Source organism: Somniosus microcephalus, chromosome 8, assembly GCF_052327205.1.
Source record: "Somniosus microcephalus isolate GS21.2 chromosome 8, FLI_Smic_1.0, whole genome shotgun sequence".
Classification (NCBI taxonomy): domain Eukaryota; kingdom Metazoa; phylum Chordata; class Chondrichthyes; order Squaliformes; family Somniosidae; genus Somniosus; species Somniosus microcephalus.
Window position 1 is genome coordinate 133,331,192 of NC_140994.1, and position 26,872 is coordinate 133,358,063.

General features: G+C 57.2%; 1 protein-coding gene across 3 annotated transcripts in view; it reads right to left on the bottom strand.

Moving 5' to 3' along the window:
* Nucleotides 1–5,455: 5,455 nt before the first annotated feature.
* The window catches only part of LOC147113805 (dihydropyrimidinase-related protein 3-like), a 485,445-nt gene continuing 464,028 nt past the window's right edge, over nucleotides 5,456–26,872 (bottom strand). For 2 of the 3 annotated variants that reach the window (XM_085995141.1, XM_085995143.1), the window contains exons 13-15: nucleotides 14,612–14,771; nucleotides 10,872–10,907; nucleotides 5,456–9,124 (exon numbers count right to left, since the gene is read on the bottom strand). In XM_085995141.1, the coding sequence (XP_085851267.1) occupies nucleotides 9,036–9,124; nucleotides 10,872–10,907; nucleotides 14,612–14,771 (285 nt within the window). In that variant the 3' untranslated portion in view covers nucleotides 5,456–9,035. The remainder of the gene's footprint in view (nucleotides 9,125–10,871; nucleotides 10,908–14,611; nucleotides 14,772–26,872) is intronic. The other variant, XM_085995142.1, reaches the window with a different exon arrangement.

The following is a 26,872-nucleotide window of genomic DNA, read 5'->3' on the forward strand; positions in this document are numbered from 1 at the left end:
CATGGGACCAGCATCAAAATAAAGTCTATGACCAAGTATAAAACAAACCTTAACCGTTATTAAAAAAATTAAGTTTTTGTGACTACGTGTTGTTATTTTTTCTATGTGTGTGCTATATTTTTCCAAGTGGTGCAGGGGTGTTGGACCCCCTCTGTGCTTGGATGTGAATGTAACCGAATTTTCGCACCTTGTCTATATTTTGGACACTACACCTAGAAGGGGAATGTAAGTGTTTTGGGGTTTTAGATAGGTAATATGCAGGGGAAGGTTGCCTCTCGGGGATCAGAAATTTTGCTCACCCAGTATGATACTCCAGTGAATAGAGTATCACAGGAGGGACTGCAAGATTCGCAAAATTCAGCAGATCCCCCCCAAAACCAAGAAGATTACCCTAAAGAAGGGATTTTTGGACTGTTAATAAACCATTTCAGAATGGTATAAGAATATTGGGCCTAAGGGAGATTTAAAATCAAAGACCCCAGGATTTTGGTTTTATTTTAAAAGCATGTTCGAGCCTATGGAAGGAAAAAGGCTGCAGCAAAAGAATTAGGATTGGCCTCTGTAAATGGACAGTTTTGGGTATTGGCAATAACCGAGCTGTCTGGGGACTATCTAGACTGTCTCAGTCATTTTACATACTGACAATAGATCAACGGAAAAGCAGTTCCCATCAAAATTACAGAACCATCCAAAACCTTGCATAATGCAAAACATGCCACCAACCAACAAAAGAACCTTGGCCCCCACAGGAAAAGACAACTTTACTGCAATTAAACAAGAGGTTAAACAATCGATGGGACGATCCCGAAATCACTTCACACGTTCTTAAAACAACTTAAGATCGATGGGACCATCCTGAAACCAATTAAACAATTCAAACCAATCAAAATTAACGAGCCCGCCAAAACTAACAATAAGCCAGAACTGATTTGGCGCGCAGATTAGCAGGCCTCAATCAGTATAATTGAAGGCCTGTTTCTCACAGAAAAGAGTTCAAGAAAGCAGTCCAAGAGGAAGTTAGTTCGAGTTCAAGTTCGAGTAAGAAGATTCGTCGACCCAGAAGAGATCCACCAACATCGGGATCAAGAAGTCCATCGAGAAGCAGTTCTCCTTCTCGAAGAAGTAACACACCATCGTGGCAGACCAGGGCCCCACGAAACAAACAACCAAAAATATTACCAGTAACCGGGTAATATTGGGCCACTGCGACCAACAAGAAACCAACTTGGTAGAAACCGAAGATCTGCAAGTTTTTCCACTCTACAAACTATCCTGACTTACCCTGGGTAAGATTTTACTGAAAAGACTCTAAACCCTACTTCTAACCAAAAGAAATTGGGTACTCACCTGAGAGATCCAATACGCACCCGACCGCATCAGCGGACACGCGAAGACTGACCAGCAACGTAGGTGAAGTCCTCTACCGTATCCAGGGTATGGCAGGCCCCAACCACCACATCGAGAGAACCCCAAAATCGCGAATCTCTGCAACTGCCAAAAGAAGTCATTTTGGTGAGCATTATCCCTGGTCCTCTGGAGCCCAACTTAGCTGGTGAAGTGGGATTGGGAGGGGTGAATTATTCTGTCTATTGTTATTTTCCCTCGTATATTCTGAAGTGTTCCCCCAATTTAGAGTGTTAAGATTATTGTGTTGTGTATTTTCTTTCTCAAATAAAGATCGAAGTTCTTTCACCAAAATTCAGTTGTCTGCTGCAATTTCATTACAACCCCCAAATAAGTTCAAGGTCTAGAACCAAGGGAGTGGGAGTGATTCGAACCGCTCATAAGTCAGAGGCGAAGCTGACCCCAAACACCACCCCCTACAGAGGGGAGGATCGGGTGATGGGGGGGATCGGTGGGGAGGAGGAGAGGATTTGGACCGGCCTCAGCATCATTGGTGGGGTGGGGGGGGTGGGGGAGGCCTCACGGTGGGCATCGAAGGCCTAGGATGGCGATCGGAGGCCTTGTTGTGGGGTCTCTGATCACAGAGGTTGGGCTAGGCAGGGACCCTGGATCCAGGAGGTAGGTATAAAGCCACTTACCCCCTGGATGCAGCAGTCCCCACCTCTGTTTAACAGCCAGTTTCATGAATTGTGTGAAACCCGTCCCCAGGCAGTTAAACACAAAATGGAGGGCAAAAAGAGGCTTCCAGCCTCATTATATTTAAATTGACGTGCCACCACCTGGGAGCGGGTTGGTCGCCCACCCCCGTTCCGCCTCCGTTAATACTGGAAGTGGCGGGTTGGAGGCAGGATCAGGTTGGCAGTCACATTTTTAACAATTTAACTGCCCCCTTGTTCCAAACCCACCCTCTTTTTAGGAGAAAATTCCGGCCTAAGAGTTCTTATCCTTTAATCTGCTGGAGCCAAATTAATATCAAGCTATCGTTTATCAGATGTATTTTTACCACAGCGGACAACCATGGCTTCAGTTTTTTCGATATTCAGCTGCAGGAAGTTTTGAGTTGATATTAAACGGGCAATCTGGCAGTGTGGAAGTAGTGGTCGGATCAAGAGAAATGGTGTCATCAGCATCAATATGGAAGCTGACACTGTGACTGGGGATGATGTCACTGAAGGTCAACATATAGACGTGGAAACGGAATGGGCCAAAGTCACCTTCACAGCCACTGGCAGCGCTGTCCGTGCCCTGGAGTGAGGCTGCAGGTCTGGTTGCAAGAGGTGGCAAAGTTCTGTGAGCACCTCCTTCGTAAATCGCAGACGCCTCAGATACTGCTTAAGGCTCAGGTTGAGGTAAGTGAATTGCTCTCGGAAGACCCGATGTGGATTAGGCCTCCTGCTGACAACCCCTCCTTCCTCTGCAAGCAGCTTGTCCTCTTTGCTGTCTCTGCTCCATCTCCCTGTCATGCTGCAGGCCAAGGGGGATGACAACGAGAGCACCCATGACTGGGAGCAAGTGGTCTGACCAGAACCCTTGAATTCAGTATCAAGGCCTTCTCCACTTGCAGCACCACTCCCTGTCACCTCGCCAACTTTAAATAACTCTAGAAAGCTCCAAACTGTTGCAAACATACACAGAACCAGTAGAAATCAAACGCAAGTTACTTTAAAGTTGTTGATGATCCCTTTAAATATCATTGGTGGGGGGTCTTTCCTGTGCTGAACGCATGTTCAGCTGTGCGAAGTTAAGAGAGGGCATTAGCTCCAGCGATGACAACGAAAATGGCAACAATGGCGTCAAATCAGAGTTGCACGCTGATTGACATCACGATCTGCTGACTTACTATACTTCTAGAGCACATGCCTAACGGCCGCCTGATCACCCTCACAGCCCTTTGCTGCTACACCGGTAGCAGGCCATTCTTGATGTGTGAGACTGTACAGTGAGTTTAGTCTAACATGGGACATCACAACTGAGCCAGATCTGGTGGTCACTGAGTGTCCATTACATGTGCTCTATCCAGCAGGGGATTGCTGGAAAACTAACTTTCCACTCTAGTGCTGGGATACTGGCTGATTGCTCTACCCACAGCCCTGCCTTAAAAAAACAAGGCCTAGAAATTCATCTCACGCAGTAGCGCAAAACAAGCGGTAAACGAGACGAATTTCTAGGCCCAAGACTTTTAACACTACTAGTCGAAACAAAGATTATGGAAAGAGTAACTAGACTGAGTTGAGAGAGCTCCTCAGTGTTAAAGATACATTACAATCCAGCATCTGGCTACGCTCTCAAGTCTGGCTGAGGTACGTTCGACACCCAATGCATCATTTTTTGAGCCAAGCAGCACTTTAAAGTGAGTGTGCGAAGGCTCTAATTTTTGTTAGGAAAGGGTATTAATGGTTACGGCACCAAGGCAGGTAAATTGAGTTAAAATACAGATCAGCTATAATCTAATTGATAAAGAACTTGCATTTATATAGCACCTTTCATGACCTCAGTTTGTCCCAAAGCGCTTTACAGATAATGAAGTACGTTTGAAGTGTAGTCACTGTTGTAATGTAGGAAACTGAATGGCGGAACAGGCTCGAGGGCCTATAAGTTTCTCATTGAAACTTATAAAATTCTGACAGGACTGGACAGACTAGATGCAGGAAGGATGTTCCCGATGGTCGGGGAGTCCAGAGTCAGGGGTCACAGTCTAAGGATAAGGCGTAAGCCATTTAGGACAGAAATGAGGAGGAATTTCTTCACCCAGAGAGTGGTGAACCTGTGGAACTCTCTACCACAGAAGGCAGTCGAGGCCAATTCATTAGATATATTCAAGAAGGAGCTGGATATATTTCTTAAGGCTAAAGGGATCAAGGGGTATGGGGAGAAAGCAGGGACCGGGTACTGAATTTGGATGATCAGCCATGATCGCATTGAATGGCGGAGCAGGCTCGAGGGGCCGAATGGCCTACTCCTGCTCCTATCTTCTATGTTTCTATGAATGGCCTACTCCTGTTCCTATGACACACATCTGGTTAAAAAAAACAAAATTCAGTGACCAATATCGCTTTTGAAATGTTCTCCCCTTCCGCAGGAGCTGGTTTGTCAGGTCCTTGGGTGGCAGCAGCCCTTCACCACCTCATCCAAAAAGGAATCTTCATGCATCCACCAATACAGTGTCATCAAGCTATTCAACTGTGTAGAACCTCACAGTCAAAGCTCCATCGTCATCATCCCCAACAAACGGCCTTGCCTGTTAGGCTCCTCTTGCTAAACTTCATATAAACTAAATGGTATCAGCAGAGAGGCTGAGGAACACAAGATATGCACATTTTCTTAAACTTAACAAAAATATTAGTTAGAAAACATTAAATGAAAATAAATGGGATGACTGGGAGAGCAGGTACAAGTTAAAATATTTACATTTTAATAAAATTGAGATTTTAGGTTTTTAATTCATCAATTTCTATGGACATACTTAGTTACCAAATCATTAAAGGAGTGGAAATAACTTTTCAGTGTCCATAAAGTTTTAAGTATGTTTTATTAAATGTCATTTCTCTGTTAGTCCACTGGGTGGTGACTGAATACTATTGTTGGCGAAAGGCTAGTCACATGACTTAAAGATGCCATGTTATGTAAGGGAGCTGAGGTTATTTTTGAGGGGGTGGAAACTAGAGAGACCTTGGGAACTCCAACAATTGTGTTTTCAAATGAGCGCAAAAAGCCAGACTCACAAGAAGCAAGCGCCGTGCCTGCTAAATGCAGGCCCACAATGGAAATGAACAGTCGTACACCTTTAACCGTCGTGTTAGACCAGCACAGTGGTTTGTTTGTTGGTTTAACGAATACCCCACAGCTGATTTTAAACACTAAAAAAAAGGTTCCCTCCCTCCTCCCCTAATTTTTAGTTTACACAGAAACATTTCACCAGCCCTTTAAACTGGCAGAATGGGCAAAGTGCCCAGAGTCTGGAGTTCAGTCCAACAGGGAACTTGTGAGCACAAACTGCTTGTAATCAACTGAAACACAGGCAAGAAGAAAATGATAAATACAACGCAGTGTCTCCTTGGGAAGCCATATTTGCATAAATTTATTAGTCCAAGACATGTACTGTAGATACAAACATAATTAAATACAAGAAACAATTTCTAAACATCAATCGCCTTGGTAATGTTGTCCTTACACCTTCTTAAAACACAGGCTTTTGGAAGAAAATGGTAATTAAAAATTGTCAGCTGTTCAAACCTCATTAACTACAGGAGATTTTAAGGGTGTTTTTCTTAAAAAAAAAATCTGCACTGAACCAATGTGAGCAACACACCCAGTACATCCTGGAACACGGAGTCAAACACCTCCCATAACACAGGAGGCCTTTGCTGCATCATGTTGTCAGTAAGCTGTGTGTGAAATGAAACACTCCGCATCAATAGAAAAGAAGAAAGCAGAGCATTAGACATTTGAAAGACCTTTACCAATTGTCATTTCAATTAAATAGCCAATGAAGAAACAAGGGAGATGTCCTTCTCCTTCAGTTATTATTGAGCCTCAATAATGAGATACAATGGTGGCAGATGACAGCCATTTTGAGGCCTCAAGGCCAAATTCAGTACTTTTTTTTAATGTGTCCTCTTTATTTGTTTCATGCTTTCAGTGGTGTTCCTTCCCCCCCACCCCCACCCCACAAAAAAGCCAGTCTGGGTAAAGAGGAGGGCAACTACATTTAATTCCTTTCTATGAAGTACAGACAGAGATCATCAAACACTCCCTGAAACATGATGGCTTTTGTGCAACTAGGACCGTAACCTACCAAGCCTCACTAGTTTTGATTTAAAAATGTGACCTATTTTGATGCATCTTTTTCTTAAAAAATAATAAATGCAGGCCCCTGTGTCCAAATGGGTTTGTAATCAGTCACACTCATTTTGATAGTAAATCTCACTCCTAATACTTACTAGATCTTGGGAAATTCTATCTGAGGAAAAAAGAAAGGCAATAGGCTAGGCTTAAATAAATGGACGGCCCCATTGCATAGATATTGTGGGGCTTTGCTCAACTATCCTTGGGAGGTGGGAGAGAGGGAGGCTTTGGTCCGGAAGATATTTTAGTAGGGCTTTCCCTCAGGAAATCCTACAAGTGGGCAGAGTCTGTGGGAGGAGTGGGTTCTCTCATGTCCATGCTTTCCTCGTGATCTTACGAAAGAAGTACATTAATCTTTGTGTCAAGGTGCCATTCTTCCGCTCTGACACGCCCATCATTTACAATGGAAGAGGCGTTTGGTGGGAGGAAAGTAGCCCGTTATTCTCTTAACAGTACCCCAGGTGTTAGAGGGGGAGTGTTGCTTTTTACAGGGTTTATCATAGATGTTTATAATTGAAGCTGGCTATAAGTTTGACTATACAGCTTGCACCCCAACAAACATGAAGTATCGGAAGCATTTACTTGGGGGCCCCCTAGTCATATCATTGCTAAACATTCCATTAACACATTGCCGGTTAGGGGAAATAATCCAGGAGCATTCAAAAAAAATTATGCTGCTTTTGTACTGTATTAAGGCTGTATAAAACATATTTATTAAAAATAGTACACAGAGTCCTTTCTAAAGAGAGGGTCATGGTAATGTTAACACATTGATGTAATACCTCATGGTTAGTTTCTAAGTAGGATGGTGTTGCGAGGTAGGGTGTGTCTGTCTGTGTGTATAAACACACATACAGGCAAGCAGCAAAATAAAAAGTGTGAAAGCACTTTAGGTCTTTGAAGTAATGCAATGTATGACTTGATGAGCCAATTCCTAGAAGATTCAGCATCATGCACAAGGTTTAACATGAATACACATCAAGGCTATTGTTCTTTAAAAGGATGCACTGGTTACAGTGTACTTGAGGCTATCGAACAAAATTACAGGGAAAAATTACAACTTTGTTTAGGGCAGACTGGGAAGTTTGGAGATCAGCCCCTGAATCAATCGAGTTTCTTTTCACAATTCGGTCCCCCTCCTCTCCAGAAGGCAATGCACTTGACTGTTCTTCCTGTGTGAATCTAGTCAGCGAGTGCTGGCAGGCCATTCAACTATGTAAGACCTCACAGTCGAATCCAATCCTGATCTCACCCGCCTACCATTGCTGCACACATGCCAGTTGGAATCACTGAATAGCAATCAGGCGTTGGGACCCTGGCATATTCCCCTCCCTAATTCAAGGATGCTCAGGGCATTAGGAGTACACTAATTCTTCATCAGCTGAGGCGAATTAACTCAGCACAAACTGGAGATTTAACTTGGGGCCTTCTGGTTGGCATGGTTTGTAACTTGACTAAATTAAGTTGGGTAGTTAGGTGGACATTATAAACCTCCATTAGCAATATCAAGGAGCGAATCTTGAATCAACCCCTTCACCAGCAAATCAACATTCATCTATCTAGATTCCAACTGATAAATCTTTTTCTTTTCTTCCCCTGTCCCTGCAGTCAAATATGATGTGTGCTGCCGGTTCAATAAATTGAAAAAAGTAACGTTTGAAATGATGGCGACATCTTAAGTCAATGTAATGTACAACTGAAGGGGTTAAGCACTGGTATTAGCCTCCTTCCTTCCTCAGTTCAGGGTGAATGACTGATTCTTGAAGGCTTTGCTGGGCCTGGTAGCTATTGACGTAATCATCGCCCAGCAACCTCTAGCCTGGCGGGTTGTTAAGAGTGCGCTCACAGCAGACTGAGAGGATGGTAACGGGCATTATGTGGCGGTGACCTAGTCCTGAGGCTGCTTCACTAATTCCCAACATCCCGTGACCTTAATTAAAGGGGGCGACTGCCTCCGAAATAAAAGTGTTCGTAAGCTTTATCTCTTAAGAGGAGCCAATAGTGTGATGCATTGGCATGACGACACGAGCAGGTGTGGCGTCAAGTAGTATCGGGACATAATTTACATCAAAGCCAATTTGTCTGGAAACAGGGCAAAAGGTTTGTCTGACACATTTTACCAGGGACAGTTAATACTTGCGACCAAATTACAGACCGAGAAACTGAACTACTTCAACAGAGATGATTAAATTTGATACATTCCCAATAAAGTAAAAGCCAAAACTTCAATCTGAATAAGAGCGAGAAACATTAATCGGTGTAAATCACAACTATTTCCCCTAAAATTGCCACTACACTTAAGCAGAAGGCTCACAAAACAAGAATTACATGTAATGCATGAGCTTTAAATCAGGCGTGAGCCTGAAGCCTACCCTGAAGGGTGTTAAATTGGAAAAATGAAAAAAAGGTGAAGGTTTCTTTCATGATGGGCAGTCTGGAGACACACAGCAGGGACTATTGGAGGGGGGGGGGGGCAAAGTGTTGTTGTGAAAATAAATTATACAAAAACTGTAATCTTTGCATCCTTACTATTAACTTGTAAACTGTGACAGCTTAAGGCTAAATAAATGAAAACAAGACATTCTTAAAGCGATGGCAAAGTAACATTTCTCATCAATAAGGCTTGAGGCACTGTTAATATTCAATCCAAAGTAACCATTTATTTTGTTTTTTTTGTAGGACAAACACAATTATCTTTTTGCTTTTTTTTTGCAATACGTCATCATTACAGCACAATTTCTTTCTTTTCCCCCTCTCTCTCTCTCTCTCCTTTCCCGCCGTGGACTTCAGCTGAGTGAGGTGATGTTTGAGCGGCCGCCGGGAGGTACGACGATGCGATGACCACTGCGACGAGGGCCGTCGTCCACTTGAGCCCCTGTAAGCGAGAGGATCAGAATGGGCATGAAGCAAAGCAACCCCACAGGAGACAAACGATCTCTGTTTCCCACACACAATATTCCCCCCGCCCCAACTTCCCCAGCTCCAACCCCAACAAACGCCAGATTTTTTTTTGTCCTTGGTTTGGAGGTCAGTCGGGTTTGTGTCAAGCCAGTGACTAATTTAGCTTACTTGGCCACGCCCTCTCTACATGACTTGTTAAATCCTGTGGGTGCTGTCTGCAGTTTATGTCCCAATTTTGCAGCAGCAATTCGACTAATTACATCCTGGTCCACTGGCCTTAAGACAGCAAAGGCTTTTTAATGTGATGTCTCCCCTGTTCTCCTTTCTTTAATCCCTATGGCATCCTCCTCCAGTTAGCAAGGAGGAATTCTTCTTTCTCCCTCCATCCTACCCTGCCCCCATTCACCAGCCTTCTACACTCAGAAGACAAGTCGGTCTCTAACCACTAAGCAAGATTACCTAGCAACCATCGGGAACAGCTTAACAAAACAGAAGGCAGGCCACTCTTGACCGTTAGGGAGCAGCACAAGCAGAGACCTGGTCAACAGGTCACATGGCCTCCCTCAGTTTGGAGCATGATGAAAAAAAAGGGAGGAAGGGTGTACACTTACTAACATGCTCGCCTCTATCTTCATTTGTCTGCTGACCCCACAATTACAAAACCACATTTCCCTGCATCCACTACATACTCCCAACTCCATAAAGAATCAGCTTCTGCTTCTGAGCTTACACTAGCCAATACTGTTGATATTTTGACAGGATCGGTCAGATAGATCAACTGCAGGGGGCACTGGGTGGTGCCGTGGAGCCTACTGTCTGTGGGGAAGTGGGGAATTTGAATCTCTCTCCCCCTCTCTGCATAATTTAGGCAAGTTGGTGCAGTCCCAAGGCCAGTCACTGCTGGCCTCTGGGCATAGCCCAGAACTGCTTACAACTGATCATTAAACTGGCACTCTCACCCAGACAGATAGAGATGGCAGTTGTGTGGCTAGTGTACTGTAGGAAGTGGTGGTCTGAGGTTTGGGAGTTGGGGGGGGCGGGGGGCGGTTGGCTAAGGCACGCTTAGGTGAGTTCCCTGTTGGGGTTTGGGGGGGTTAGGGAACAGAGTACAAGAGAACATCACTCAGTATCTGGTCTTTCCTAGAATTGACCTGAGAATACTTGACATTGACACTGGATGGGGAGAACTTCACTCCCCAGCATTCAAACTCTTCACCTTAATCAGCACCAAAGTTCATATAAAAAAAAAAATTAGAACAAAAATGTAAAGTATCAATCAAGAGTTAAGGAAGCTTAACATTTACCGATCAACAATATTCACCATTACAGGGAATCTTTCTGCTGTGCAGGAAGGTTTAACGCAATTAAAAGAGCAAAGACCAAAGAAACAGTAAACTCATTCGCTAAAGTCACAACAGATGGCAATTTGTTTTTACTTAACGGCTAAATAATCTTAAGACTATGCAAGTAATTCCCTGTAACTCTTTGCTAAAACTCTCCGCATCACTTCACAATCCACCAGTTTACAAGTAAAGATATCGGGTGGGGGGGGAGGGGTGGGGTGTGGTGGTGGGAGAGCAGGGTGTTTGCTTGGCTTGTGTGCAATTTATTTCAGTAGATTAAATCCAGTCAGTTAAACTCGAGTTGTATTCACAAAAAAAAACTCTCTTGGCCTCCAAGGCCCAAGTAATTTTTGATTTTTAAACTTGGTTGTTCCATACCTGCATTAGGTTTTGTAAAACCATCAGTAGTTCTTCCTATTGAAATGAATGGAAATGTTTAATTGACATCGGAAAACGGCCAATTTTCTGAAGGGCTCAAGTCTATACTCTAATTACAGCTTCAAATTATCATTTTTGGTGATATGTTTGACCTCATTCATCAAATAATGGCTTTACAAAGTACACTCTGGTATTTTGGAGCACAGGAATATTTTCTTTTGAAAAAAAAATCTAAATTTCATTCTCATTAAAAAAAATCTTAAATAACATGAACTTGCATTTTATAAAGCGCCTTTAAATGTAGTAAAATGTCCTAAGGCACTTCACAGGAGTGATGATCAAACAAAACAATTGTTAAAACCAAAACTTGTCCGGTAGGTGCCTCCCTCCCCGCCACCGGTGCGGACTTCAGACGACCAGTCGGTGAAGCCGCGTCCGCCGGCTGCCCGATAGTCACAGCGAGAACCCCGATTCTCATTAGCATTCGGCCAGTGGCCGAAACGAGAGTACCTGCCAGCTCCGGGCCGCCGCAATATCGGGCGACCTGGAAGAAGGTAGGCCCATCAGAGAGCGTGGGAGGGGGTACAGTCTTGGGATCAGGGCTTCGCTGAGCGGCAGCAGCCCAGGCTGGTTTTGTGGAGCCCCGAGAAGCACTCCTGCTCCTCCCGGCCCCACGAAAATGCATGTAACAATTACCCACAGGCTCCTCCTTGGACTGGTTCCTCATCTATGTCATAGGACCCCGATGCGCATATTAAAAGGGTCTAACATTTTGAGTCAGGTGGCTGCTCTGGCCAACCAGAGGTAGGCCCGGTAAGTCATTCACCCCTCCATTTTCGAGATGCTACCTCCCCACTCCCCCCCCCGTTTCCTCCGGGCAGCAGGCCTCAAAATCTGCTCCTGTAACTCTAACTGTAAAGTATTGCATTGCTTATTTGTTTAGTTTGATAAATCTTTCTGTAATACAATAAACTGCAACAAAAAATGTGACAGCAAAATTAACAGAGTGTTCTTTTGCAGATGGAACATGTGCAGAGTTGTGGAGTATGATTAAAATGGTCAAAATGGAGGACATGACAGTCAGACATTAATACCAACAGATCGAGGTCACAAGACTAACACCACATATTGTACCTAGGCATTCCTTAGAAGAGAACATCGAGAAGCTACCATTTCCAAAATCTAATCCTTGAACCTTAAACTTGAGTGTAATTCTCTTTTTATTCAATCCTTTCTATTAAATCCCGCGTTAAAATAAAACAGGAAAACGAAGACCACCTAGTAACTGATAGATTAAATCCTGCATCAGACAGAATATTCTTCCAGTTCAAAACCATTTTGTAATTACGCTGGCGGATCAACGGATGAATGCACTGCCCTGTGTGGTACTAAGCTGCACAGAGCTGGGATGCCTCAGGTTAGCTGATCTCAGCTGGGGCAACAGTGGGGACAAAACATTTAGCCTCAGTACCAGGAGGATGAGAGAGAAAAAAATCAGCTAGAAATAATGCTCTTGATTATTTTCTGGTGGCCAGTGTTGGAAGGTATGAACGTCAGCTGAGGGTAGAATGGGGCCTGATGCTCCCAATGACCTGCCAATACCTTCTAGGTCCCCCACACATGAAGACCAGCTACTTGGGTGAGGTACCAGACAGTTGCAAGTGCCTGTGGCACCACACTCCAATATGTTTTGGAAGGGGGGGAATTGGCAAAAAAATGAAGGGGGAAAAAAAATTACACTGTAAAATATCACATTTAAAATTCATTTCTATAAAAAGAAAAGAATACTCACCAATGCTTGGAGCAGCCCTCATTCTTCAAACCAAGTTCTCCTTCACATACTATGGGCAATGATCCAAAGCTAGCACAACCCAACCGGGACAGTATCCAGGATGCCTGTCTTTTTAAGACTTCCCATCCCCCCCTTCCTGCACCCTACGCACTGTCCTCAGAGACTCTCCAGTTCCTCTCGACTAGTGAAGGCCTCATTAGCACTTTTGCCAATGAAAATAGAGAAAGCACCTTCCCTCTCAGAGCGGTTATCTATCTACTTACGAGCGCATTTGCCAATCAAAACAAAGGCTCAGTTTCTTCCCACTCACACAATAAATATATCTTCTTGAATTTTAAAATAAAATCTATAAACACAGGAATTGCTTCTCAACCAAGATCAAGAGCCGCAAGAGCTTGTGGGAAGACTGGTACATTTAGAACGTCATCTCTGGAATGACAACATCCCTTTGACTGAATAATCTTCTTTCATCTTTTACCTTATAAGTTATCATTCATTAGCTGGAAGGAAGCCCTGGACTTGGCATAAATTCATGATGGGATGTGTATAACTTATACGTTGTTGAAAAAAAATACAATGAGCACGTCCTCTCTCCGTAGATATCCTCACATTGAGCACCACTTGGCGGAGCAGCTAGGAGGTCTCGAGGCCTCTACCAATTCTGCTCTATCCAGCCCAGGGTGATTCCCAACCCCCCATCATTTATCCTGTCTGTGGATAAGCTTTTATTTACTCCCTCAATGACGCGACCGACCTTGGGAACTCACCAAGAGGGGCATCACCATTCTGGAGCACCAACCCATCGGAGGGAGCCGACCCACCCGAGCGATGGTTCAGGAGAGTGGTGCGGCATGGCATAGAATCATACAGTACAGAAAGAGGCCATTCGGCCCATCGTGCCTGTGCCGGCTCTTTGAAAGAGCTCTCCAATTAGTCCCACTCCCCTTCGCTTTCCTCGTAGCCCCGTAAATTTCTCATTTTCAAATCATTTATCCAATTCTCTTTCAAAGGTTACTAATGAATCTGCTTCCACCACCCTTTCAGGCAGTGCATTCCAGATTGCAACAACTCACTGCTTAAAAAAACACTCTCATCTCCCCTCTGGTTCTTTTGCTAATGACCTTAAATCTGAGTCCTCAGGTTACCGACCCTCCTGCCAGTGAAAACATTCTCTCTAGCTACTCTATCACAACCCATCATAATTTTGAACACCTCTATTAAATCTCCCTATAACCTTCTTTGCTCTAAGAAGAACAATGGCAGATTCTCCAGTCTCTCTATGAAACTGAATTCCCTCATTCCTGGTACCATTCTGGTAAATCTCCTCTGAACCCTCTCCAAGGCCTTGACATATTTTCTGAAGTGTAGTGCCCAAAATTGGGCAGAATACTCTTGCTGAGGTTTAACCAGTGACTTACTAAGGTTTACCATCACTTACTTGCTTTTGTACTCTGTGCCTCTATTAATAAAGCCAAGGATGTCATTTTTTTAAATTTTTAAAAAAAAAAACAGTTTTATCAACTTTTCCTGCCACCTTCAAAACTTGTGTAAGTTAACCCCCAGGTCTCACTGTTCCTGCATTACCTTTAAAATTTAGTACCATTTAGTTTAATATTGCCTCTTCTCATTTATGCTTCCAGAATACATCACTTAGCACTTCTCTGCACCCTCTCCAAGGCCTTGACATTCTTCAAGTGTGGTGGCCAGAATTGGATACAATAATCTAGCTGAGGCCTAACCAATGATTTATAAAGATATACCATAAACATGTTGGTACACCACCGAACTGACAAAAACAATCTGCTATTAAAGTGTCAGGAATCCTATAATGTTGTCCCACTGGCTATTGCTGTCTTTGAATAATACCCCATGGTACATTAATGGAAGAATCCCAATCGAAATGGATTATTAGGAGTCAGAAATGGGCCCCTTGGTGCTGAGCTCTTACCTGAAAGGCTGAAGCCAGACTGGTGTAGATTTCGAACTGGTTGGGGCTGTTTGGAAGGGGATGTCTTGGCTGATGCTGAAGGAGTTCCTGCTTTTGGAGTGCCGAGGTCATACACTGGGCCGTCGTACATTCCTCTTGGTACACCACGCACCTGTGCCAACTAGGAAAGATAAAAGTACACGTTAGATGTAGACTCCAGCTATGCAGGGCTGATGTGTCAGGTCATACAGGCCTCGCCAAGATGCTGAAAGTAAAGGGCTATTCCCCTCCCTGAATTTGGGAACTTCTTGTCAGTTACCTCTTAATGTCCTTCACAACCCCTCCCCCCCCTCCCAACCACAGCCATCAAAGACTTTGTTCTTTCACCAAGAGGATGGGTAGGCAACTCATTCCCCAGCCTTTGTAAGCAACCTGGGTGGCAGACGGTGCATTGTCAGGGCAACTCACCCTGGTTCTCCAACATGGCTGCCACATGGGCAGGGTTAGCCTAACTGGAAAAGTTCATGCCAGGGTCAGATCAATTTCTGACTATGTACAGAGCTGCTTGTGGCCAACTATAGATAAGAAAGCATGGAATGAGGAAAAAGAAAATTCAACCTATGAAGCTTGCTCATTCCACACCTCACTTGCAAGCTAAGAATTTCTATCCTTATACCTGTGTTACACAACCCTTGCTTTCCACAGATGACAATTCCCTAAAGAATTTGTGTGTTCCATGGATTATTTGATCTACACTTATCGCAATAACCTTCAATTCCTTTCCTAATCATCTATTTCACCATGAAAAGCAAGAACGAAAGAAAAAGAACATTTATATCGCGCCTTTCACAACCTCAGGACATCCCAAAGTGCTTTACAGCCAATGAAGTGTAGTCACTCTTCCAATGAAGTTCAGCGTAAGCTCGAGGAACAGCACCTCATCTTTTGATTAGGCACTTTACAGCCTTCCAGACTTAACATCGAGTTCAACAATTTCAGATCATAACCGCTGCCCTCATTTTTTCCAGACGGCAGCTGTTGCTGATGATTCTGATATTCCCATTTACACCTCTAGACCCATCTTTTGTTTCTTTACTTGTCCCATTACAATCTCCTTTCACCTTGCACCATCATCCCTTTTGTCATTTAATCTCACCTGCCCTTCCACCCCATCACAAACCTTCCCTTTTGTTCTTTCCTCCACTCTCCCCGCCTCTGTACTTGTTTATAACCTGCCACATCTCTAACTTCTTCCAGTTCTGACGAAGGGTCATCGACCTTAACTTTGTTCCTCTCTCCACAGATTCTGCCCGACCTGCTGAGTATTTCCCGCATTTTCTGTTTTTATTTCAGATTTCCAGCATCTGCAGTATTTTGCTTTTGTAGACGTGTAGTCACTGTTGTAATGTTGTAGAGGAGCTGCTGCTGCTTTAATTGTTTAACCACCCTGCCCCCCCCCACCTCCCATCCCATCCAAATGTAGGACACTTATGTTGAGAGGCGAGCGGCCAAGTCAATGACTGGGACAGTATGCAGGGCAGGGGCTGGAATCGTAGTTTGTGTTCCGACCATTTCGGTGCTGCTATGGAAATGAATCAAAAACCTTCTAAGTTTATTGTGGGAATTTTTGAGTGACTCTGTTGGGGAACGTTCAGGCACAATTTGTAGAAGAACCAAGCTACAGGCACGCACTGGGTTAAACTTGAACAAACAGGGATTCAGTGATGAGTAGAAACTCTCCAGTTCTGCCATGTACATGCAATGCCCAATGGAAAATATTGCTGGAAGATGTGCATAGTATTGATAGGCCAGCAGCAATTTATTTGATGCGTGGCAGGAGCATGTATAAATATTATTACAAGTCTGTGCTAATTAGCACTAATCCATCAGCACGGTGCTAGGAAAACTAAAGCCAGATGTCCTGCAAAATAAAAATCCCAACGGGATTAGCAAGAATTACAGCTGAATCCATGATCAGCTAATGGGTGGATCAACAACCTGCCATTTTCAATCTTCGCAATACGGTTCTGATGAAAAGGGTTTATCTTTTGTTAAGAAACTCGAGGTGAAGGGCCAAGGCCCACAGCACAGGCACTACCAGGGTTGAAAACAAGAGGAGAAATGAAGATAAATCAAATAGTAGTGGTTAAGTGATGCCAGCTTGGGTTTCAGAAGTCTGTAGATTGTAGGAGGAAGGAGCAAACAAGCCAAGACTTCATTTTGTCATCGTCTGAAAAACACGGGCCTGACATCAGTGAGGTCACCAGCAGCCTGAACATTCCCCAACAGAGTCACTCAAAAATTCCCACAATAACCTTAGAAGGTTTTTGATTCATTTCCATAGCAGCACCGAAATGGTCGGAACACAAACTACGATTCCAGCCCCTGCCCTGCATACTGTCCCAGTCATTGACTTGGCAGCTCGCTCTCCAAATGCATCATATTCTTCTCCTGAAGGTGTTGAATTTCTGGGCTGCTGTTCGACTCTGGAGGCTGGTGTAGATCCTGCTCTCATTCCACATCCAAACATACACTTTCAGCAGTGGCTGCCGGATGGTGATCAGGAGCGAGAATCTCGCCTCACTTTTCCTTTTCTAATGGCACGGTGTTGAGGCCAACTGTAGTGTTACCATCACATTTGGTAGCATAACAACAGTCACTGCTCTTCAAATAAATTCAGTGCATAGAAAGCACTTTGAGATGTTTTGAGAGTTGTTCTATTTAAGTCTTTCTTAAGCAATGCAAGGACACTCCTTGAGGTTTGCACCAAGTGCAGTGTCTACTATTGGATATTTTTAATGTGAGAAGTCAACTTTGTCCCAGTGTTGAGAATTCATCAGCATCTTATATTGCTGAACTTAGTGCTATCCACAACGAGGCACAACCAGAAGTATAACTCGGGCATGCTGGCTATGTATGGTGCTCCACATCCGACAGTCTTAGACCTGTCACTGAATACTAACATCAGAAAATAGCATTGGCGCGCGAGCGAGAGGGGGCGAGCGCGAGTGGGGCAGGGGGGGGGGAGGGCGGGGGCGAGGGGGAAGCGGGGGAAGGGGAGGGCGAGCGGGGGGGAGGGGAGGGGGAGGGGGAGGGCGAGCGGGGGAGAGGGCGAGCGGGGGGGAGGGCGAGGGTGAGCGGGTGGAGCGAGGGCGAGCGGAGGAGAGGGCGACCGGGGGGGAGGGCGAGGGCGAGCAGGGGGAGCGAGAGGGCGAGCGGAGGGGGAAGGCGAGCGGGGGGGAGGGGGAGGGAGAGCGGGAGGGAGGGGGAGGGCGAGCGGGGGCGAGGGGGAGGGAGGGCGAGGGCGAGTGGGGCGGAGGGCGAGCGGGGGGGAGGGCGAGGGCGAGCGGGAGGGCGAGGGCGAGGGGGGGAGGGCGAGGGCAAGCGGGGAGGAGGGCGAGGGGCGGGAGGGCGAGGGCGAGGGCAAGCGGGGGGAGGGCGAGGGCGAGCGGGCGAGGGCGAGCGGGGGGGGCGAGAGCGGGGGGGGGAGGGCGAGGGCGAGCGGGGGGGGCGGAGGCGAGGGCGAGGGCGAGCGGGGGGGAGGGCGAGGGCGAGCAGGGGGGGAGGGCGAGGGCGAGTGGTGGGGAGGGGGAGGGCGAGGGCGAGTGGTGGGGAGGGCGAGGGCGAGCGGGGGGGGCGAGGGCGAGCGGGAGGGGGAGGGCGAGGGCGAGCGGGGGCGAGGGCGTGCGGGGGGAGGGCGAGCGGGGGGAGGGCGAGGGCGAGGGGGGGAGCGAGGGCGAGAGCGAGGGCGAGAGGGGGGAGGGCGAGGGCGAGCGGGGGGGAGGGCGAGGGCGAGCGGGGGGGGGAGGGCGAGGGCGAGCGGGGGGGGGAGGGCGAGGGCGAGCAGGGAGGAGGGCGAGGACGAGCGGGGGGGAGGGCGAGGGCGATCGGGGGGGGAGGGCGAGGCCGAGTAGGGGCGAGGGGGAGGGCGAGCGGGAGGGAGGGCGAGCGCGGGGGAGGGCGAGGACGAGCGGGGGGGAGGGCGAGGGCGAGCGGGGGGGGGGAGGGCGAGCAGGGGCGAGGGCGCGCGGGGGGGAGGGCGAGGGCGAGCGGGAGGGAGGGCGAGCGGGGGGGAGGGCGAGGGCGAGAGGGGGGGAGAGCGAGGGCGAGGGCGAGCGGGAGGGAGGGCGAGCGGGGGGGAGGGCGAGGGCGAGAGCGAGGGGAGGGCGAGCGGGGGAGGGCGAGGGCGAGGGCGAGCGGGGGGGAGAGCGAGGACCAGCAGGGGGGGAGGGCGAGGGCGAGCGGCGAGGACGAGGGCGAGCGGGGGGGGGAGGGCGAGGGCGAGGGCGAGCGGGGGGGAGGGGGAGGGCGAGGGGGGCGAGGGCGAGCGGGGGGGAGGGGGAGGGCGAGGGGGGGTAGGGCGAGCGTGGGGGGAGGGCGAGCGTGGGGGAAGGGCGAGCGTGGGGGGAGGGCGGGCGAGCGGGGGGGAGGGGGAGGGCGAGGACGAGGGAGGGCGGGGGGAGGGCGCGGGCGAGTGGGGGGGAGGGCGAGCGGGGGGGGAGGGCGAGGGCGAGCGGGAGGGAGGGCGAGCGCGGGGGAGGGCGAGCAGGAGGCAGGGCGAGGACGAGCGGGGGGAGGGCGAGGGCGAGCGGGGGGGGAGGGCGAGGGCGAGCAGGGGCGAGGGCGCGCGGGGGGGAGGGCGAGGGCGCGCGGGCGAGGGCGAGCGGGGGGGGAGGGCGAGCGGGGGGGAGAGCGAGGGCGAGCGGGGGGGGAGGGCGAGGGCGAGCGGGGGGGAGGGCGAGGGGTGGGGGACGGGGAGGGCGAGGGCGAGCGGGGGGGAGGGCGAGGGCGAGGGAGGGAGGGCGAGGGCGAGGGAGGGCGAGCGTGGGGGGAGGGCGAGGGCGAGCGGGGGGGAGAGCGAGGACGAGAGAGGGCGAGGGAGGGCGGGGGGCGAGGGCGAGGGCGAGCGGGGTGGGAAGGGCGAGCGGGGGGGGAGGGCGAGGGCGATCGGGGGGGAGGGAGCGGGGGGGAGGGCGAGGGCGAGAGGGGGGAGAGCGAGGGCGAGAGGGGGGAGGGCGAGGGCGAGCGGGAGGGAGGGCGAGCGCGGGGGAGGGCGAGGACGAGCGGGGGGGAGGGCGAGGGCGAGGGCGAGCAGGGGCGAGGGCGCGCGGGGGGGGAGGGCGAGGGCGAGGGCGAGGGTGAGGGCGAGGGCGAGCGGGGTGGGGGCGAGGGCGAGCGGGGGGGGGGGCGAGGGCGAGCGGGGGGGGGAGGGCGAGGGCGAGCGGGGGCGAGGGAGCGGGGGGGAGGGCGAGGGCGGGAGGGCGAGAGGGGGGGAGAGCGAGGGCGAGAGCGAGGGCGAGGGGAGGGCGAGCGGGGGGGAGGGCGAGGGCGAGGGCGAGCGGGGGGGAGAGCGAGGACGAGCAGGGGGGGAGGGCGAGGGCGAGCGGCGAGGACGAGGGCGAGCGGGGGGGGGAGGACGAGGGCGAGCGGGGGGGGGAGGGCGAGGGCGAGCGGGGGGGAGGGGGAGGGCGAGGGCGAGCGGGGGGGAGGGGGAGGGCGAGGGGGGGTAGGGCGAGCGTGGGGGGAGGGCGAGGGGGGGTAGGGCGAGCGTGGGGGGAGGGCGAGCGGGGGGGAGGGCGAGGGCGAGCGGGGGGGAGGGCGAGGACGAGGGAGGGCGAGGGGGAGCGGGGGGGAGTGCGAGGGCGAGCGGGGGAGAGGGCGAGAGGGCGAGGGCGAGGGAGGGAGAGCGAGGGCGAGAGGGGGCGAGGGCGAGCGGGGGCGAGCGGGGGGGAGGGCGAGCAGGAGGGCGAGGACGAGCAGGGGGGGGAGGGCGAGCAGGGGGGGAGGGCGAGAGGGGGGAGGGCGAGGGCGAGAGAGCGAGGGCGAGGGCGAGAGGGGGGAGGGCGAGAGGGGGCGAGGGCGAGAGGGCGGGAGGGCGAGGGCGGGAGGGCGAGAGCGAGAGGGGCGAGGGGGCGAGGGCGAGCGGGGGCGAGGGCGAGCAGGAGGGCGAGGACGAGCGGGGGGGGAGGGCGAGCAGGGGCGAGGGGGAGGGCGAGGGCGAGGAGGGCAAGGGCGAGCGGGGGGGAGGGCGAGGGCGAGCAGGGGGGGGAGGGCAAAGACGAGCGGGGGGGAGGGCGAGGGCAAGGGTGAGCGGGGGGGGCGAGGGCGAGCGGGGGGGAGAGCGAGGACGAACGGGGGGGAGGGCGAGGACGAGCGCGGGGCAGGGCGAGGGCGAGCGGGGGGGGAGGGCGAGGGCGAGGGGGGGGGGAGGGCGAGGACGAGCGGGGGAGAGGGCGAGGACGAGCGAGGGGGGAGGGCGAGGGGGGAGGGCGAGCGCGAGGACGAGAGAGGAGGTCGAGGGCGAGCGGGGGGGAGGGTGAGGGAGGAGGTCGAGGGCGAGCGGGGGGGGGAGGGCGAGGGCGATCGGGGGGGAGGGCGAGGGCGAGGGCGAGCGGGGGGGAGGGCGAGAGCGATCGGGGGGGAGGGCGAGGGCGGGGAGGGCGAGGGCGAGCGGGGGGGAGGGCGAGGGGGCGAGCGGGAGGGAGGGCGAGCGCGGGGGAGGGCGAGGGCGAGCGGGGGGGAGGGCGAGGGCGAGCAGGGGCGAGGGGGAGGGCGAGCAGGGGCGAGGGCGCGCGGGGGGGAGGGCGATGGCGAGCGGGGGCGAGGGCGAGCGGGGGGGAGGGCAAAGACGAGCGGGGGGGAGGGCGAGGGCGAGCGGGGGGGGAGGGGGAGGGCGAGGGCGAGCGGGGGGGGAGGGCGAGGGCGAGCGGGGTGGGGGCGAGGGCGAGGGAGGGCGAGGGCGAGCGGGGGCGAGGGAGCGGGGGGGAGGGCGAGGGCGAGAGGGGGGGGAGGGCGAGGGCGAGAGGGGAGGGCGAGGGCGGGGGGAGGGCGAGGGCGAGGGCGAGGACGAGCGGGGGGGAGGGCGAGGGCGAGGACGAGGGCGAGGGAGGGCGAGGACGAGGGCGAGCGGGGGGGGAGGGCGAGGACGAGGGCGAGCGGGGGGGGAGGGCGAGGGCGAGGGCGAGCAGGGGGGAGGGGGAGGGCGAGGGCGAGCGGGGGTAGGGCGAGCGTGGGGGAGGGCGAGGACGAGGGAGGGCGAGGGCGAGCGGGGGGGGAGGGCGAGGGCGAGCGGGGGGGAGGGCGAGGACGAGGGAGGGCGGGGGGAGGGCGAGGGGGAGTGCGAGGGCGAGCGGGGGGGAGGGCGGGGGGAGAGCGAGGGCGAGAGAGCGAGAGGGGGCGAGGGCGAGAGGGCAGGAGGGCGAGGGCGAGAGCGGGGAGGGCGAGGGCGAGAGGGCGAGGGCGAGAGGGGCGAGGGCGGGCAGGGCGAGGGCGAGCGGGGGGGAGGGCGAGCAGGAGGGCGAGGACGAGCAGGGGGGGAGGGCGAGCAGGGGCGAGGGGGAGGGCGAGCAGGGGGGGGAGGGCGAGGGCGAGGGCGAGAGGGGGGGAGAGCGAGGGCGAGAGCGAGAGGGGGCGAGGGCGAGAGGGCGGGAGGGCGAGGGCGAGAGCGGGGAGGGCGAGAGGGGGAGGGCGAGGGCGAGCGGGGGCGAGGGCGTGCGGGGGGGAGGGCGAGGGCGAGCGGGGGGGGAGGGCGAGGGCGAGCAGGGGGGGAGGGCAAAGACGAGCGGGGGGGAGGGCGGGGGGGAGGGCGAGGGCAAGGGTGAGCGGGGGGGGCGAGGGCGAGCGGGGGGAGAGCGAGGACGAACGGGGGGGAGGGCGAGGACGAGCGCGGGGCAGGGCGAGGGCGAGCGGGGGGGGAGGGCGAGGGCGAGCGGGGGGGGGAGGGCGAGGACGAGCGAGGAGGAGGGCGAGGGCGAGCGGGGGGGGGAGGGCGAGGGGGGGAGGGGGAGTGCGAGGGCGAGTGGTGGGGGAGGGGGAGGGCGAGGGCGAGCGGGGGAGGGGGAGGGCGAGGGCGAGCGGGGAGGGCGGGGGGGAGGGCGAGGGAGGAGGTCGAGGGCGAGCGGGGGGGAGGGCGAGCGGGTGGGAGGGCGAGGGAGGAGGTCGAGGGCGAGCGGGGAGGAGGTCGAGGGCGAGCGGGGGGGAGGTCGAGGGCGAGCGGGGGGGAGGGCGAGGGCGAGCGGGGGGGGAGGGCGAGGGCGAGCGCGAGGGCGATCGGGGGGGAGGGCGAGGGCGGGAGAGGGCGGGGAGGGCGAGCGAGCGCGGGGGAGGGCGAGCAGGAGGCAGGGCGAGGACGAGCGGGGGGAGGGCGAGGAGGAGGGCGAGGGCGAGGGCGAGCGAGGGCGAGGGCGAGCGGGGGCGAGGGCGCGCGGGGGGGAGGGCGAGGGCGCGCGGGGGGGAGGGCGAGGGCGCGCGGGGGGGAGGGCGAGGGCGAGCCAGGGGGAGGGCGAGCGGGAGGGAGGGCGAGGGCGAGCGGGGGGGAGGGCGAGGGCGAGCGGGGGGGGGGGGCTAGCAGGGGGAGAGGGCAAAGACGAGCGGGGGGGAGGGCGAGGGCGAGCGGGGGGGGGAGAGCGAGGGCGAGAGGGGGCGAGGGCGAGAGGGCGGGAGGGCGGGAGCGAGGGCGAGAGGGAGGGCGAGAGGGGGGAGGGCGAGGGCGAGAGGGGGAGGGCGGGGGCGAGGGCGAGAGGGGGAGGGCGGGGGCGAGGGCGAGAGGGGGAGGGCGGGGGCGAGGGCGAGAGGGGGAGGGCGGGGGCGAGGGCGAGCAGGAGGGCGAGGACGAGCGGGGGGGGGGAGGGCGAGCAGGGGCGAGGGCGCGCGGGGGGGAGGGCGAGGGCGAGCGGGGGGAGGGCAAAGACGAGCGGGGGGGAGGGCGAGGGCGAGCGGGGGGGAGAGCGAGGACGAACGGGGGCGAGGGGCGAGGGAGAGGCGAGGGGCGAGCGGGGGGGGGGGGAGGGCGAGGACGAGCAGGGGGAGAGGGCGAGGACGAGCGAGGGCGAGGGCGAGCGGGGAGGGCGAGGGCGAGCGGGGAGGGCGAGGGCTGAGGGCGAGCGGGGGGGGGAGGGCGAGCGGGGAGGGCGAGGGGGGGGAGGGGGAGTGCGAGCGGGGGGAGGGCGATGGCGAGCGGGGGGGGAGAGCGAGGACGAGAGAGGGCGAGGGAGGGCGGGGCGGAGAGAGCGAGCGGGGGGGAGGGCGAGGGCGAGCGGGGGGGAGGGCGAGCGGTGGGGGAGGGCGAGGGCGATCGGGGGGGAGGGAGCGGGGGGGAGGGCGAGGGTGAGGGCGAGCGCGATCGGGGGGGAGGGCGAGGGCGAGGGGGGGGCGAGGGCGAGAGGGGGAGGGCGAGGGCGAGAGGGCAAGGGCGAGAGCGAGAGGGGGCAGGGCGGGGAGGGCGAGCGGGGGGGGAGGGCGAGCGCGGGGGAGGGCGAGGACGAGCGGGGGGGGGAGGGCGAGGGCGAGCAGGGGCGAGGGGGAGGGCGAGCAGGGGCGAGGGCGCGCGGGGGGGAGGGCGAGGGCGAGCCGGGGGGAGGGCGAGGGCGAGCGGGGGCGAGCGGCGGGGAGGGCGAGGGCGAGAGGGGGGGAGAGCGAGGGCGAGGGCGAGAGGGGGGGAGGGCGAGGGCGAGCGGGGAGGGGGAGGGCGAGGGCGAGCGGGGGGGGCGAGCGAGGACGAGCAGGGGGGGAGGGCGAGGACGAGCGGGGGGGAGGGCGAGGGGCGAGCGGGGGGGTGAGTGCGAGGGCGAGCGGGGGGGGCGAGGACGAGGGCGAGCGGGGGGGCGAGGACGAGGGCGAGCGGGGGGAGGGCGAGGACGAGGGCGAGCGGGGGGGGAGGGCGAGGACGAGGGCGAGCGGGGGGGGGGGAGGGCTGAGGGCGAGCGGGGGGGAGGGGGAGGGCGAGGGCGAGCGTGGGGGGAGGGCGAGGGGGGCGAGGGCGAGCGGGGGGGAGGGCGAGGACGAGGGAGGGCGGGGAGAGGGCGATGGCGAGCAGCGGGAGAGGGGGAGGGCGAGGGCGAGCGGGGGGGAGGGCGAGGGCGAGGGCGAGGGCGAGCGGGGGGAGGGCGAGCGTGGGGGGAGGGCGAGGGCGAGCGGGGGGGGAGGGCGAGGGCGAGAGTGGGGGGAGGGCGAGGGCGAGCGTGGGGGAGGGCGAGGGCGAGCGGGGGGGAGGGCGAGGGCGAGCGGGGGGGAGGGCGAGGGCGAGCGGGGGGGGGCGCGGGCGGGAGAACGAGAACGAGAGGGGGGGGCGGGGGCGAGCGGGGGGGAGGGCGAGGGCGAGAGCGAGCGGGGGGGAGGGCGAGCGGGGGCAGAGGGCGAGCGGGGGGGAGGGCGAGGGTGAGCGGGGGGAGGGCGAGGACGAGCGGGGGTGGAGAGCGAGGGCGAGGGCGAGGGAGGGCGAGGGCTGGCGGGGGGGGAAGGGCGAGGGGTGGAGGGCGAGGGCGAGCGGGGGGGAGGGCGAGGGCGAGAGGGGGGGAGGGCTAGGGCGAACGGGGGGGAGGGCGAGGGCGAGAGGGGGGGAGGGCTAGGGCGAACGGGGGGGAGGGCGAGGGAGGGCGAGAGCGTGCGGGGTGGAGGGCGAGGGCGAGCGGCGGGGGAGGGCGAGGGCGAGCGCGGGGGGGAGGGCGAGGGCGAGCGCGGGGAGGAGGGCGAGGGCGAGGCCGAGCGGGGGGGGGAGGCCGGGGCAAGCGGGGGGGAGGGCGGGGGGCGAGCGGTGGGGAGAGCAGGGGCGAGCGGGCGGGGGAGGGTGAGGGGGGGGGGAGCGAGGGCGAGAGAGCGAGGGCGAGCAGGGGGGAGGGCGAGGGCGAGCGGGGGGGAGGGCGAGGGCGAGCGGAGGGGGAGGGCGGGGGGGCGAGAGGTGGGGAGGGCGAGGGCGAGGACGAGCGGGGGGGGGAGGAGGAGGGCGGGCGGGGGCGAGGGCCAGCGGGGGGAGCGAGAGGGCGAGCGGGGGGAGCGAGAGGGCGAGCGGGGGGCAGGAGGAGGGCGAGCGGGGGGGGGAGGGGGAGGGCGAGCGGGGGGAAGGGCGAGGGCGAGCAGGGGGGAGGGCGAGCGGGAGGGAGGGCGAGGGCGAGGACGAGCTGGAGGGAGGGCGAGCGGGGGGGAGGGCGATTGCGAGTGGGGGGGAGGGCGAGGGCGAGGGCAAGCGGAGGGGGGAGGGCGAGGGCGAGCTGGGGGGAGGGCGAGGGCGAGAGGGCGTGGGCGAGCGGGTGGGGAGGGCGAGGACGAGCAGGGGGGGGGGGGAGGCGAGGGCGAGCAGGGGGGAAGGGAGGTCGAGGGCGAGCGGGGGCGAGGGCCAGCGGGGGGGAGGGCGAGGGCGAGCGGGGCGGAGGGCGAGCGGGGGGGGGGGGGGGAAGAGGGCGGGGGCATGCGGGGGGAGGGCAGGGGCGAGTGGGGGGGAGAGCGGGGGCGAGAGCAGGAGTGATCGGGGGGAGCGCGAGCGGGAGGGAGAGCAGGGGCGAGCGGGGGGGTGGGCGAGGGCGAGAAGGGCGAGGGGTGGGGGGGGAGGGTGAGGACGAGCCGGGGGGGGGGAAGGGCGAGCAGGGGCGAGGGCGAGCGGGGGGAAGTGCGAGGGCGAGCGAGGGGGGACGGCGAGGACGAGCGGGAGAGGGAGAGGGAGGGCGAGGACGAGCGGGGGAGGAGGGCGAGGACGAGCGGGGTGGGAGGGCGAGGACGAGCGGGGGGGAGGGCGAGGACGAGCGGGGGGGAGGGCGAGGACGAGCGGGGGGGAGGGCGAGGACGAGCGGGGGGGAGGGCGAGGACGAGCGGGGGGGAGGGCGAGGACGAGCGGGGGGGAGGGCGAGGACGAGCGGGGGGGAGGGCGAGGACGAGCGGGGGGGAGGGCGAGGACGAGCGGGGGGGAGGGCGAGGACGAGCGGGGGGGAGGGCGAGGACGAGCGGGGGGGAGGGCGAGGACGAGCGGGGGGGAGGGCGAGGACGAGCGTGGTGGGGAGGGGAGGGCGAGCGGGTGGGTAGGGCGAGGGCGAGCGGGGGGGGAGGGCGAGGGCAAGCGGGGGGGAGGGCGCAGGCGCGAGGAAAAGGACGCGAGAAGGGAGGGCGCGAGGGGGGAGGGCAAGTGCGCAAGGGGGGGAGGGCGAGGGCGCAAGGGGGGGGGAGGGCGAGGGGGGGAGGGCGAGGGCGAGAGGGGGGAGGGCGAGGGCGAGGGGCGAGGGTAGGGCGAGGCGGGTGGGAGGGCGAGGGCGAGCGGGGGTGGAGGGCGAGGGCGCGAGGAGGGGATGGCGCAGGCGCGAGGGGGGGAGGGCGCGAGGGGGGAAGGCGCGGGCGCGAGCGAGTGCGCAAGGGGGGGAGGGCGAGCGGGGCGAGGGAGGGCGCGAGGGGGAGGGCGCGAGGGGGGGAGGACGCGGGCGAGAGGGGGGGAGGGCGAGAGGGAGCGCACGCGGCCGCGCTAGGCCGGCGGGCGAGCGCGGCCAGCGGGCTAGAGCGAGGGCGAGAGCGTCCGGCGGGCGA